This window comes from Haliotis rubra, unplaced genomic scaffold (assembly GCF_003918875.1).
Source record: "Haliotis rubra isolate DU_JTF1 unplaced genomic scaffold, ASM391887v1 Scf65, whole genome shotgun sequence".
NCBI classification, from domain to species: Eukaryota; Metazoa; Mollusca; class Gastropoda; order Lepetellida; family Haliotidae; genus Haliotis; species Haliotis rubra.
In genome coordinates, this window is record NW_025767357.1 from 124,120 (window position 1) to 139,560 (window position 15,441).

At 39.2% G+C, this 15,441-nt stretch overlaps 1 protein-coding gene across 1 annotated transcript in view; it reads left to right on the top strand.

The window, feature by feature from the left end:
* Positions 1-15,441, top strand: part of LOC124257103 — a 74,490-nt gene that overhangs the window by 20,306 nt on the left and 38,743 nt on the right. Inside the window, exons 21-47 of the mRNA XM_046691093.1 lie at positions 244-453; positions 914-956; positions 1,308-1,465; positions 1,638-1,799; positions 2,712-2,921; positions 3,272-3,314; positions 3,519-3,682; positions 3,955-4,119; positions 4,274-4,483; positions 4,704-4,746; positions 5,292-5,461; positions 5,895-6,062; positions 6,263-6,472; positions 6,679-6,721; positions 6,864-7,024; positions 7,547-7,720; positions 7,957-8,175; positions 8,564-8,606; positions 8,754-8,914; positions 9,818-9,997; positions 10,821-11,027; positions 11,368-11,410; positions 11,983-12,143; positions 12,384-12,434; positions 12,608-12,817; positions 14,844-15,072; positions 15,259-15,361. Coding sequence (XP_046547049.1) covers positions 244-453; positions 914-956; positions 1,308-1,465; positions 1,638-1,799; positions 2,712-2,921; positions 3,272-3,314; positions 3,519-3,682; positions 3,955-4,119; positions 4,274-4,483; positions 4,704-4,746; positions 5,292-5,461; positions 5,895-6,062; positions 6,263-6,472; positions 6,679-6,721; positions 6,864-7,024; positions 7,547-7,720; positions 7,957-8,175; positions 8,564-8,606; positions 8,754-8,914; positions 9,818-9,997; positions 10,821-11,027; positions 11,368-11,410; positions 11,983-12,143; positions 12,384-12,434; positions 12,608-12,817; positions 14,844-15,072; positions 15,259-15,361 — 3,941 coding nt within the window. The remainder of the gene's footprint in view (positions 1-243; positions 454-913; positions 957-1,307; positions 1,466-1,637; positions 1,800-2,711; positions 2,922-3,271; positions 3,315-3,518; positions 3,683-3,954; positions 4,120-4,273; positions 4,484-4,703; positions 4,747-5,291; positions 5,462-5,894; positions 6,063-6,262; positions 6,473-6,678; positions 6,722-6,863; positions 7,025-7,546; positions 7,721-7,956; positions 8,176-8,563; positions 8,607-8,753; positions 8,915-9,817; positions 9,998-10,820; positions 11,028-11,367; positions 11,411-11,982; positions 12,144-12,383; positions 12,435-12,607; positions 12,818-14,843; positions 15,073-15,258; positions 15,362-15,441) is intronic.

Below are 15,441 nucleotides of genomic sequence, written 5' to 3' on the forward strand. Positions count from 1 at the left end.
GCTGTAAGTGTTTATTTGTGTTGTTAATATTGTTTACTAAAGGGTTTGGATAACTATTGAGTTGTACACATTCATTGTAACCCCTTTGTTCCAGACTTCGTACAAATGCTGATACCAGATAATGCCTGGTGTCATACCGCATTAGAAGCTTCTTGTGGGGGTATCAGTATAATTAAATCAGGTGACTGAACTAGTCGAGTGTTATGGTATACTGAGTTAATATAGAAATGTTGAACATTTCAGCTTGTCCTGAAAACATTATGATGCCAGTACTGCCTCAGAACGTCTTCTGTCACTTGACTGACTACTGCACCGGGGTCACGTGTTGTGTCAAAGTGCCACAGGTCAAACGGAACTTCAATGCCTACCTCTTCCTTGACTCCTGTAACTACAATATGAGAGTCGGCATTGAGAAGCTGGAGTTCAGTCACACACTGTTTGACTACACATGGGGTAAGTTGTACACTGTAACTACAATATAAGAGTCGGCATTGAGAAGCTGGAGTTCAGTCACACACTGTTTAACTACACATGGGGTAAGTTGTACACTGTAACTACAATATGAGAGTCGGCATTGAGAAGCTGGAGTTCAGTCACACACTGTTTGACTACACATGGGGTAAGTTGTACACTGTTTAACTATACATGGGGTAAGTTGTACACTGTTTAACTACACATGGGGTAAGTTGTACATTGTTTAACTATACATGGGGTAAGTTGCACACTGTTTTACTATACATGGGGTAAATTGTACACTGTTTAACCTTACATGGGGTAAGTTGTACACTGGAAAACATTGGGTAAGGAAAAGATTTGGGGGTTTTTATTCCGAAAATGCATACAGATACACGTGTCAGTTGTAAAAGTGTATTCAACTGCTGGTATTCATATACAAATATTTTCCCCTTTTAAGGTAAAACAGAAGTTATCGATCTTGGAGGACTTGTACGAATTGAGTAAGTATTTTGATTATTTAAAAAAGTATTATTTTCAGTTTTTATCAGGTGATATTGTCTAGGATACATACCTCAGGCTGACAAGGACGTTCATGTTTAGATCTGAATATACTTTCTATTTCCGTTTTCAAAAAAAAATTCACGCATCCTAATATACATAGCATCAGTGCAAAAGAATACCCAGTATTGACTATTCTCAGAAACAAGTTCCTTATGGAGTAAAGGGAAAATACATGAATGGATCACTGAAATTCAATGATGACACCAGGTGTTCACGAAAACCGATAGTACCCACCATTCGCAAAATTTCCCCAGAATGGAAGTAATTTAAAGAACGGCGTACCTTTCCAGATATACCATCAGCTCTGGTCAGAAGAAGTTCCTGGTGAACCTGAGCCTTAAGGTTTGTCTGACTGCTGGAGAGGCTTGTCAGTTTACCTTCCCTGTGTTCACAGACATGATCATCCCTAAACCTCTCTGTGACTGGGAGGCCACTAAGCAGCTACAAGGTAAGAACGAGATTAATTTTCTTTTGTATTCCATATGCAATAGCTACTTGATAGCCCTTGGTTAATCCGAGCAAAGCCCTTCTCAATAACACGGACGTGATGGAACAGATCATCTTTGAATAAGGACAAAAACCTGCAGAACGTTATGTCAAAAGATTTGAATTTGCTTCAGATTTCTCCCTTAGAGAGTTTGTGACATTGCAAGGTGGTGCACTGACGGACAGACTGACTGATGCACTGGTGGACAAGCTGATGGAGACTCTTGGTGTATCCGGCTATCTTCTGGACCCACAGTGTTCCATGAGTGGTCGGGGCACGAATGGCTGGAGCTCAGGTGAGGAGACATAACCGTTTAAGATAAATGATATTTATAGCACACTGACCAACAGTGAACAGATATACAACAAAACGACAAATCCTTTTCATGATCTCAGGGTAGATCTCAGGTGTCTTTATCGTGAACATGTGTTAATGAAACATGATGTCTATTGTTCACGGACACGTGAAGATCCGAGTTAGAATTGATCTTCAGTACTCCATGCTTGTCGCAAGAGGCAACAAACGGGATCAGGTGGTCGGGCTCGCTGACTTGTTTCAAACATGTCATCGTATCCCAGTTGCGTAGACCGATGGGCATGATGTTGATCACTACATTGTCTGGTCCCCAAATAGCTGGAATATTGCTTTGTGTGGCGTGAAATAATAAACCAACTAACCAACTATTGTTAACAAGTTGTTCCTGTCGCAACGGTAGCACCAGGAACAAACACGTGGAAGAAAAGAAAGTCCAGTATTCAGCTGAGATAACCAGGAAACATGTGATACTAGAGTTGAAACAGGAAACTGCAGCGAACATAATGTTGGTCATTGATTTCCTTCTTTTGAATATTTTAAAAAGGTCTTGAATGTAATAATCGTGATCAAACAATTTTCGAGGAAGAGTCTAATGCGGTTCTCTCGAAGAAAGAACACGCTCGATTTTGCCTGGGATGTTGTGTAAAGCGTAGGGCTTGTCCGACACAACGAGACGGTTGACTACTGGAAAATAGAAGACATTCTTGTTCTCATCCAGTCTCGTGGATAATGTTTTTGTCACTTTGAACCTGTATACATAAAACAAATGTTATCTTCTTGGGGGCCAAGTACTAATGTGTTTGTGGAAAAATATTCGGCAGGGAACAGATGTTTGACATTTCATTAGTATGATGAAGGGTTCTCTACTTTTTTTGTACATATCATATTTCAGATTGCCCCAGACCGGTTTCACTGCCAGCACTACCCGACTCTCTGTCCTGCAGTCTTCCCGACCACTGTACAGGAATAGACTGTTGCCTCAATGTGCCTCTCATCAGTCGGAATGTCCACTTCAAGGTCGACTTGGACAAGTGCAAAATGACCCTTACATTGGCCATAGAGAAGCTTGAGTTTAGCAGACTGCTCGTCAACTACCAATGGGGTGGGTGGAAATATCAAGCAAGTTATAAATGAATGGCTGTATATTTAGGGGGAAGTGGAACCTGATTCTACGCATTGAACACAAGAACAACAATGTCTTTTTGTTAGGCCCAGTCAATGTGCAAGTGTATATACCATAGAGAAGCTTGAGTTTAGCTGGCTGCTCTTCAACTACCAATGGGGTGGGTGGAAATATCAAGCAAGTTATAAATGAATGGCTGTATATTTAGGGGGAAGTGGAACCTGATTCTACGCATTGAACACAAGAACAACAATGTCTTTTTGTTAGGCCCAGTCAATGTGCAAGTGTATATACATTTAAAATTTCTATTTTGCTTTGACCTTCCTCAGGAACGCCAGACAGTTTCAATCTGAAGGGGATATTCCGAGCAGAGTAAGTTACTCAAATGTTGATGCTTTGTTCAGTAAGTTGCTATTACAGTGGTTTCACTTCAGATTTAAACAGACATAAATATAGTTGTGATGGTACTCTGCCATTACTTTTAGTATTTTCAAAGTACATAGCTGATGTATATGGTGAATTGGAATCTCCTATTCGAGTCTCGTACGTTTCGAAATACAAGTGTTTCATTGTCAGTTACGTCATCGACAATCTGGAGGGAGAGAAACAGTTCCTTGTAAGTCTCAACATCAGTGCCTGCTTCGAGGCTGGAGGGAAGTGTCTGGTTACCCTACCAGTGTTAAACCAGGCCAGGTTCCCCAACCCTGGATGCGACTGGAACTCAACACTCTCCCTCAAAGGTACGTCCGTGAATAAATAAAACAGTTAATAATTAACAGTTCTAGGGAAACTTTCCATGCGTGATGTATGGAATATATAATCGTATAAACATTAATTGTTTGACCATTCCAGTATAAAAACATACTCAAAATATATCAACAGGAGGCAAGGCCTCCATACATGATAAACCTAGTTTGATTTCATTAACTCAGCGTGGTGGGGTTACATTGTATATTAACATGATATGATGGTGAAACATGTACACTATCTTATTCCACTTCAATATGCAAAGGCTTCTCCCTGAAGAACTGGCTGAATGATCATAATCTGAACATCGGACAAGCCTTGACATCAGTATTCCGGTTCCAACTATCTCTAGCTCTGGGCATCTCTGAGTACCTCCTGGATCCCATGTGCGACAGGCAGAGGGGGATATACAAGCCGGGATGGAATAATGGTAAATGGTTGTGAAAATCATTAATTTTGCAGGAACCATGCAAATTACTATTTCTATCCAGTTGCTGAAATGAAGGGAAATATCGGTGCAACTAAAAGTAGAAACCTCTGGTTATCGTAAAGTTAGGAACTTGGGTTATTATATGACATTTCAGCGTGTCCAAAACCAATGACCCTACCAAGCCTCCCGAGCAGCCTGTCGTGTCATATCCCCGACTACTGCACTGGACTGGACTGCTGTGTGGATGTGGTCAGTCTGGGGATGTCCTTCAACTTCAAGATCCTTCTGGACACACGGAACCTTGTCCTGACTCTCAGTATCGAGAAGCTCACCTTCAAGACATCATTGTTCAACTACAAGTGGGGTAGGCCTCATTACAGCACCCCCATAGCTATGCAGATCATGTGTATTCTACTAAATAGACAATCAATTTTACGTTTTTGTTAACAGCAGTAGAGTGTTTTGGGAATTGTTTTCCATATCGTATGTACACAGTTTCAATGTCATGTATAACGAATAATAACCAATAAATTACTTATTGATTATTTTGCGGAAATGTCAACTTTGTGTTTACGCTTTTTCAGGAGAATGGGAAAATTTCAACCTTAATGGCGTCGTTAGGTTAAGGTGAGATGGATTATTATTAGTGTATATACGGTACATTTATTATGTTTAAAATGAAGAACCTTTATCTTTCACGTCACTAAGGCCAATTGAATATGAACATGTATGTCGTGTGATATGATATGAAACTCAGTGTCTAAACTTTCAAGACGAAAATATTTAACATTTCCTTCTCAATGACCAATTGTTATATGTACTGCTGGCACTTCCTGTAACATATGTTTAGAATGGACTGTCACGAGAATACTCATACACTTACAGAGCGACTGCATTAAGTATATTCTTAGATATATATATTTATATATATATATATATATATAAGTATATTGAATGATGACACGGAATAAACATTTTGGGGTGAGTTGACTGAAGTCAGTTTGGACAGTCAAATGACCGATATTAGTACTACGACTCATGGTCTCTTGGGGTGGCTATCTGTTCCTACCCTTGACAACTACCAGCCACTTTACTCATGCAGATGAAACATTAAACCAGTTCAATACCAGTTATGTACGTGACCTAACACTATGTCCATCTTACCTCCTCAGTTTCAAGATTGATGACCTTGTTCATGCTTGGAAGTACCTGATGAGTCTGAAACTCTCGCTGTGCTTTGAAGCAGACTCTCCCTGTGCTCTCAGCCTTCCTGTCCTCACAGATATCAGCTTCCCCAAACTAGTGTGGAACTGGGATAATCCTTTCTCCGCGATTGACAACGGTGAGTGAGTGAGCGAGCGAGTGAGTGAGTTTTACGCCGCACACAGCAATGTTCCAGCTATATGGCGGCGGTCTGTAAATAATCAAGTCTGGACCAGACAATACGGTGATCAACGTCGTGAGCATCGATCTACGCAACGGGGAACCGATGACATGTGTCAACCAAATCAGCGAGCCTGACCACCCGATCCCGGTAGTCGCCTCTTACGACAAGCATGGGTTACTGAAGATCAATTCTAACGGGTGACTGGCAAAGGTAAGTCACATACATCGACAACTATACGCTACATGAACATCTGATGCACTTCACGTTTCTGTAATAAGTTATAAAGACATTGCATAAATGTTACATATGACAGTGTCCTTATCAATGATGTTCATGTGTTTGTGATTCATGGGATTAATATCATGTCTTTCTAACCACATATTTGCAGGCTTCTCTTTGAAGAACTGGCTTTCGGATTTGAAGCTCCCGTCTGGTAAGAGACTCGCCAGCTTAGATGTGTCGAAACTTTTGGACAGACTTGGGATTGCGGACTACTTGACAGACCCCCAGTGTAAGAAGAGCCTACCACCTGGTGCAGTTGGGGGTTGGAAAAAGGGTATGTTGTTTAAACGCTGAACTTTTGCAAATGTATGACATTAAGGCTTCAAATATGGCATGTGATCATTGTTGCGCTCAACAAACTGATAGCAATGGGAAAGGCTTGTGAGTATGGGTCTTCAAATAGAAAAAAGCTAAAATATATAACAATAAGAGAACACAGACTCACAGATTCATGCTGTTGTATGATGTTTTCAGATTGCCCTGCCAGTCTCACCCTGCCAACACTACCAGACTCCGTCACCTGTCATCTGTCGGACCCGTGTGGCTCCATACAGTGTTGTATTGACGTGGACTTTATCGGGAGATCCTTCAACGTCCAGGTTGGAATAGACCCTTGCACCTACACCTTCACCATGGGCATAGAGAAGCTGGTCTTTACCAGGATCTTATCCAACTACAAATGGGGTGAGCAGGGTGCTGTTTTGGGGGATGGTCAAAATGTTAACATATATATTAGGATATTCGAGTATCTGGATACAAATGTGAAAGTATTAATCGAGTTTGATGGAAGGAGCATTGACTATAATGAATCGTTTTAATGCATCTATATATGTATGACGATGAACAATGAAACGTACATGTCCTTTCTTACATAGGTGTTGATTTTTCAGGAACTGTGGAACACTTAAGCTTAAAGAACGTGGTCCGTGTAGAGTAAGTATTGTTTTAACATTGGTAATTCACTATATTGTAAAAGAATTGAGCATTTGCTTTGTCCGAGTTGTAATAGTACGCATCACTGTACTAATCAGAGGCATCCCTTCGTCACTGTTTAAGGACACATGTTTTTTTTCAGTTTCATGATCGATGACCTGTTCGGGGAAAAGAAGTTCCTGATCAACCTCAACATCAGTGTCTGTTTCGAGGAGGATTCTTGTATGATTTCCTTCCCAGCTCTGAAGAATGTAAAGATTCCCAAGTTGGTCTGTGACTTGGACAGTACGGCTGCTCTTGCAGGTCAGTGATGTGGATGAGGGTTCTATGTGAAAGTAAACCCTCTTAATTCTAAACGTGTTCAGGCTTATGACTATACCGTATCATATTAAGATTGTTTCCCCACACATTGTTGGTGTCGTAAAATGGTCAACTAGATTATATATATAGCATTTCCTGTCATTTCATTCAGGAAGTCCTTCCCATGTGTATAACAAGTGCTTCTTTATCAGTGCCTACCAGAAACATCGACCCGTGAAGATTCTGGTTAGAATCGGTCTTCAGAAACCCATGTTTGTCATGATAGGCGTCTAAAGGACCGGGTGACCAGGCTCGCTGACTTGGTTGATGCTCATAATGTCAGTCACTGGCTTGTCTGATCCAGGCTGAATTATTCACATGGCTGGAACATTGCATATTGCGGCAAACAAACGAATAAAACCAGAAGAATCATATACTGTATGTGTATCAACAAGAAATGTGATGGCATTCCTCAACAAATTTCCCTTCAGAATATTCATGATAATACATCTCCATTTTTTCCAGATTTCTCTTTGTCTGGCTTCCTGTCCGAGATGAAGTCTAATAGGTCTGCGAGTCTCACTTCAGTCATCGCAGCCAAACTGTTTGAGAGGCTGGAAATAGCTGGATATCTGAAGACAGCACAGTGTCAAAATACAAGTAGTCCTTATGTACCTACAATCAATGGATGGAACAACGGTAGGACCCGGATTAACATGCGATATGTTGAACCAGCATGAAATTCCAGTCACTGTATTCATATGTCATCAAGATTCTAAATAAACTTAAGTTTATTTATATACGTCCACAGCTGAAAGCAACGATGGAGTGATTTTATATATTTAACAACTTTCCATTGTGATGATAGCTGCAACGTTTCCTCCCAGACCAAATGTAACAGAATTATGGTGATGTTTTCAATTCGATGACTTCAGAGTGTCCAGTTCATGGGCTTGACCAGTACCTCCCTGACCTCCCTGATTCCATGGCATGTCACGTCCCCGACATCTGTACCGCCGTTGACTGCTGCATCTACATCGACTTCCTGTCACGTGCCTTCAACGTTATCCTAACAGTGGACATGTGCACCTATCAGCTGACGGTGGGCGTGGAAAATCTGGTCTACAAACGGATGTTGTTGGACTATCAGTGGGGTATGTTAGCATATTATTTATGCAGTCTGATTGCCGTTTTATGAAACCTGTAAGTATTGCTACGTTATGGTATTCTTATACATTATCCCTTGTCGGTCTGTCACATGTTAACACCGGACTCCATTCCAAAACATTCGAAAACAATATTGCAACCCAATTCATAAAAAAAAAAATGGAATTGTTGGAATTAAGCATCATGACACATTTGGAAAGGTTAGAGCGGTTGATTGATTGTCCCTACAAATGAATATTTTCGTCCAGTGTAACTTCTGCATCAAGTATAATCTGAACGTTGACAAACACTGGGAAGTTTTACCACGCACACATCACGTGCTAAAACGTGAGTATTGCAATTACATAGTGTAACGTATTTTATGTTTGTTTACAGGCACAGAGGAACATTTTCATGTAAAAGGTGTCATTCGAGTTGAGTAAGTATTGACGTGTTATTTAATCAGTTATCATAATGATTCAGTAAAATAAGACAAAAACACACAAAAATGTGGATCTACACTTATGTATGCACCACTCGCGTAACGTTTACCTGAAAATATGCATACATAGAACCAATGTTTCAGATACACCATCAACCGACTTATGTCTGAGAAGAAACTGGAGGTGACTGCATCTGTCAGTGTGTGTCTGAAACAAAACGAGTGTCTGTTCTCCAAAACCTTCCTTGACAAAGCCAAGATACCACAACCCCTGTGTGACTGGAAGGCCAGGCTGCAACAGAGAAGTAAGGCTTGACTAGATATGTGTCCTTGTTTAATCCCTATCTCTCATTTCTCATCCTATTGCATAATTAACAAAGAGGGTGTTCTTGTTCATTTCAGGTAAACACACACTGCAATAGACAGGCCGACAGAATATAGTATAGTCAATACCAGATGGTTAAACAATCATTTTGGGTGGCCTGCCACTCATACTCATGATGAGCACGTGTTGCCCTTGCTGACCGGTCGTGTGAATGCAAACCGTCCTGTCGGAGGGGCATGTCATTCACATGGTCACAAGAAAACTATATTCTTACATATGTATTTGAAATTGCATATCTTATTTCAGTTATTTCATGGATGTTTTTTAAGTTTAAACAGTCGTACTTTCTACACATAAATCGAAACAAATGGACTTTCCTTCATGTATTTAACAATAAGAAGCAAGTTTGAAGATATACCTTTTTGAAAGTCGAAAACAATTTCAACAGGAGTTTTTGGTGACAGCACATCAAGTATTCTGAAGATGTGACTTCATATTCTGTTGATGTCTTAGACAAGTCTCTGGTTCTGCTGTAACAATTATGTCATAATTGTTTGACTGAGTAAATGTTTGCCATGCGTGTATATATGTGTCTTCTTCCCCTCATTATGGTATATTGTGTGTGAATTAATGTCAATTTAATTTTAGACATCCGGTCCCCATAGATGTATATAAGTGCAGAATGACATGTATAAGTCTTAAGATACATCTCTAATTTTACTTTTCAAATCTTTGTGGTTTTAGAGAAACAGCATGGTTGACTGCCTCATCCTTTAAGAGATAACCAACATAGCAACCTTGCATCTGAACCAACAGAATGTTATTAAATATTTTAACGGAATAACAAGGAAGACAACACAGCAAGTATGACTGTTTGTTTCAGATTTCTCATTGACCAACTGGGCATCAGGCAAGGGTCTGTCCTCCACCGTGTCGACTCTCACGGAAACACTCATATCTCAGCTCACGGATGATCTCGGGGTGTCTCAGTACCTCGTCAGTTTAGCCTGTGATGAGTCAGCAAGTCCATATTCCCCTGCTGGGATAAACAACTGGAATAATGGTATATATATACCATTTATACCACTATGTTATTGGTGTTGGAGTAAAGTACAATCTGTATGAAGTTATTGTATGTTGTTTTGTACCTGTATATATTTAACTGAAGTATGCCTGTAGTTGAGCATATATTTAATTGAAATCAGGGTTACTGATGAAACCAACAATTACGAAATGTTTCTTCTCATGAGAATCATAGGGTCATTCCGCTTTTAAATCTTTTGTGGACTTATATACATAGATATTTGCACTGAAATCGCAATGAATTTAAATGAATATTTCCCCTATGCCCTTTTTGCGCAGAGTGGGTGAGTTTAGTTGTACGCCGCTTTTAGCAATTTCACGGCGGGTAACACCAGAAACGAGCTTTACACATTGTACCCATTTAGGGAAATAAACCCGGGTCATCGAGCAAACGCTTTAACTGTTAAGCTGCCTCATCGCCCCTTTTGTACAGAGAAAGAGCAGGGTACTGTCAAAGTCAAAGATGTTTATTGTACAAAAGGCCTCAGGCCCATATACATTGAAGTTATACATATACATTATACATATGGTGCAATAAGTAGTAATTAGTGATCCAAACAGCAAATCATGATACAGGCAGTAAATTATGTACAAGTAGTGAAATACGATGGACCTACAAAACATTTTATTAGATTGTTACGTTTAATAAGAGCATAGTTGATATACTGGTAAATCTACCACACCAGTAAAGAAAATGCGTGTTATAATACACGATTTGAACATTTCGGAATTCTTACATTCATTAGAGTGAGATGGAAGATGGAAGAACAGAAGGTACACGATTTATATGTCTGTGTTTCCAGAATGCAGCAGCCGAGCCGTACCATCCCTACCCGACTCTGTGCGATGTCACCTGACCTCCAACTGTTCCACTGTAGACTGTTGTGTCGATGTTCGACTCATCAAGAGGACAATCCAAGCCAAGTTTGATGTGGATATTTGTAACTTACAGATGACAGTGATCATTGAACGACTATCTTACACTGTTTCACTCCTGGAGTATGTATGGGGTAAATGTCCACTTGCACAATATTCTACAATTCATCCTGTTTCTCTATCCTAGTTTGTCACAAGGAGAATTCTTCACAGGTTCAGGATTGGCCCATGGTTAAGTCCACTGGAATCCAATGTTCAGAAATGTGTCGATATCCACTCAGTTTCAAATATCAAATTCACATTCAGTATGAATGGACACCGTTGTTATAGAACCTGAGCTTAGATGGTATTCATAATGGTATAGTCACGTTGAGGTTTGTCCAACATGAGACTTACGCATCTTAACACCTTTGAGGTACTAACCAGTCGTATTTTAGTCATTCCTGATTCAATGTACTTTCCGATCTGTTCCAGGCACGGAAGGACATTTCATCCTGGGAGATATGACACGGCTGGTGTGAGTATCAGATGGCATTATGTCCATGTGACTGAACCTGCCGTGATGCCTGTAGTTTCTCCTGTCATATCTTTCCTTTTTGCACGGGGCGGTGGGGTAGCCTAGTGGTTAAAGCGTTGGCTCGTCACGCCGAAGACCCGGGTTCGATTCTCCACATGGGCACAATGTGTGAAGCCCATTTCTGGTGTCCCCCGCCCTGATATTGCTGGAATATTGCTAAAAGCGGCGTAAAACTAAACTCAGTCAGTCAGTCAGTCCTTTTTGCACAAATGTATATTGCAAATCATTAGACCTTAACGTTGGTCTCCGATTTCATTTTATTGTTTAACAAAAAGCTATTCATAGTGCCTTGGACTATAATCTTTAAATCAATTTTCAGTCGATGTATTGCACACAGCTTTAGAATAGGGATATTACGTCATGAATCTGTTACACTTCTTTAGAGCTTAATAATTATTCTCCTGTACACTGATAAGAGTATTCAACTGAAAATAATGTAGATATTTGATTGCATAGACTCTTACAAATGCCATTCATAAACATTCAGAAGAACTTATGGAATGTCGCTGCAGGTACAAACTTGAGCACGTCCCTTCCACGCAGACGTTGGTGATTGATCTAAACATCAAGATGTGTTTTGAAGACAACACGTGTGTGCTTGAAGTCCCAGTCTTCTCGCAATCAGAGCTGGCGTATTCCCCATGTAACCCGAGTCTACCGGTGCCGTTTGATGGTGTGTACTTAATCAAAGGTGTCACACTTACGGAAACAGATTTTGTGGATTACCACATGATCTTTCATACCAATGCCCAAGGTTGACCAGGATTTTAGACAAACTTAGCACTGGCTTTATACTGGCAGATACAGCATGTTTTGTGTATGTATACTGTGCGTGTGTGCGTGAGTGCTAGTGTGTGACCATATTTCTAGAGACAAAGGTGTAAATGTAAACATTGTTTTCTCTACGTTACAGGAGTCTCCTTTGATTTCTGGAAGTCTGAAAAATGTGCTCTACAAACTTCCGGTAAGCCCAAACAAAGTCTTGAAAAGTATGTATTTAATCATTTTTTTTAATGTTTCCTATACGTGATCGTGGAATATCAAATAACCAGCAGGCATGTTTGTATTAAATTAATAGTTTTCGCAAATTTTATTATAATGATGTCTTCTGAGTGCTGCTTGTATTCATAACCCCAGCTTGCCCGGCATCCCTCCCCACGGCTATCTCGAGCACCTGCCGCCTGACTGACAACTGCACAGGCATTACGTGTTGTGTGGACGTCGACCTGAAGTACCTCGGCATCTACTCCATCACTGCGGGCATCGAGGTTGACCACTGCAATGACCAGCTTGTGTATCATATAGAGAACAAAGAGTGGACAAAGAAGCTTCAGGTTGTGGAATATTGTGAGTAACTGCGAAGTAACTCGGGTACCTGGGGTAGGTATACTTAAAACAAAGTGCATTCATGAAAATATTTTTTCTTCACATTTTCAACTCTGTAACTCACACCACACCTACAGTCGCTAGGCTGAAGTTGTATATTGATGAATGCTGCTCTCATAATTAAGTAAAACATATCTATAGACTTTAGTTTCATTTCAAGTTGCAGAGGCCAAGTTTCAAGGATTCTACTTCTTGTATGTGTTTAGTGTTTTAATCCAGCACCCCAAAAGAAAGGACAATTGCCACCCGGACCACTGCCACCTAGTACAATTGCTACCCGGTTATTTTTACTATTATAGTCAGGACAATTGCCACCCAGAAGTTTTATGTGATTATATTTGAGAAAATGAATGCAGGGTGTCAATAAACACACATTTAGATGATGAAAAGTCAGTGTTTTCTTGGTATGTATACATATTCTGACTTTGATTAACTTTTCACCTTAAAGTAATTTTCACTTTGATGAAATTTTTACTTTGACGAAATGTTGACTTTGATGAAGTTTTGACTTTGATGAAAACATATGATTAAAGTGATAAGAAGATCAAGTGTTTAGAAAAACAACTTATTAAAGCTTGGGTGTTGCTGTCTGAAATATAGCATGTTGAGATGAATGTTTTGATAATGTGAGTACATAGACTTTGCTAGAAAAACAGTTCAAATCTACAGGTTTCATCCTTTGGTTCAGCATTAAATCCAATTTAGTAGTGATTTTAGTAAATTAAACTGCTGTTGACACACATAAATTTATTGTTTAGCTGGGAATATAGATAGCCATTTATTGCCATGATTATGAAGGCTATCATTTTTTATTGCATTGAATGTTTCAATATTGGAAATTTCTTTCAAATTAACCAAAACCCTTTGAAGTTTTGGAGCATGTTGTTTATTATGTTTGGCAGCTAAGATAATATGATTCAGTATCTGTCAGTGTATAATGTTCCAAACCAAACATGGTATTTTGTTATGTTAATTGTGTTCTCAATATGATTATTCATCCAAACTTCAAATTCATTCAAGAATGTGTGTATTTCTCTACATTCCCAATAAACACGATAAACACTCTAATTCAGCTCATTACATAAAACAGCAAACTAAATTGTCAACAAGTAGTTCTTTTTTAGTATAGATAATACCAAGTAAAAACTTGTGTTGGAAATCAAGTAGTTTGACATCTTTCACACTATTTCTGTAAGTCATAAAAAATCTATTCCAATCAAAAGGAACATAAGCAAAAGATGCTTGCCATTTAAGACACACTTTAGGTAAATCTTCATTAGAAATCAATGAGTCATACAAAATTATAGAGCCTTTGCATGATTTCAATAAATTCAAATGACATTCAGTTATGAGTGAATTAGAAACTGGGATATTTCTGGAGTGTATAGTGGTATATTTCTAAGAATCTTAGAAGTCCTCTCATTTTATAAAAAGCATCAATTTCATCACGAGCAGCCTTTAAGCTTTGTTCACTCCCATCAAGAAATAATTCAGTATCATCTGCATATTGATTTAATTTACACTGACATTATTGTCAGTAACAATACCTTTTATGTTCTTATTACTTCTAATCATACAACCAAGTATTTCGGCGACAAAAATATAGAGGTACGGTGACAGAGGATCTCCTTGCCTCAGAGAGTTTACCATGTTAGGTTACACAGAATGTTGTTTCATATGTCATTATATTTATCCAATGAATGATTACCAAATCTAGCTTAAACAATATTCAAGACATCTTTTGTAGATACTGTATCGAACACCTTCTTAAAACCTGGTGAAAGCTGGTTATATGGAAGGATATGTTTTTATTTGTTATGTCAAACTCAATAAAAGTTGGTAAATTGTCCTAGGTGGCAATTGTCCTAGGTGGCAGTTTGTCGGTGGCAACTGTCCTAGGCCCAACCCCAAAATGAGTAAATTTCAAAATGTACAATAATGACTAACAGTACGTTTTTGTCGTAATGTCCTTTTGCTGTTCCGCTAGACAAGAACCACACTGTGTTAGTTGGCAACGCCATCACCGTGAGCTACGTCATCAGCAAAACTGCATCCTCCTATGAAGTGTCCTTCCACGTCAAGCTCTGTGTCATGAACGTACACGACCTCATCAACAAGTGCTACTACTACAAACTCCTAGATGAAAAGGTGTTCCAGATGCCGTCTTCTTGTTCACCTGTTGGACGAAGAAGGAAAAGAAGAAGTCCTTTAGACCTGTGAGTGTTGCATAATACTTTGCTGAGGACACAGAGCGATTCATTTTGCCTCTGTTTTCATAACCCATGTATTCTTTAATATGCTAATTGATAAACACAATTTCTGGAAAATAGTTTCGTTTATTTCTCATAACGAATGTTGAAGATGTAACTAATTTGAATTGCTGTGGCATTCTTCCTTTTCAGAATACATACAGGAGATGCCAAACGGATCCTTAATAATGCTATGAACCAGAACTTTACAAATGAAGAAATCAAGGATCTTTTTGAAAGACTGAAGACTGAAGCAGTAGGATACTATTTTGTAGCATTTGTGTTTTGCCACTAACATGAATTGTCTTTATGGAGATCTGGCGATGAATTGAGTAT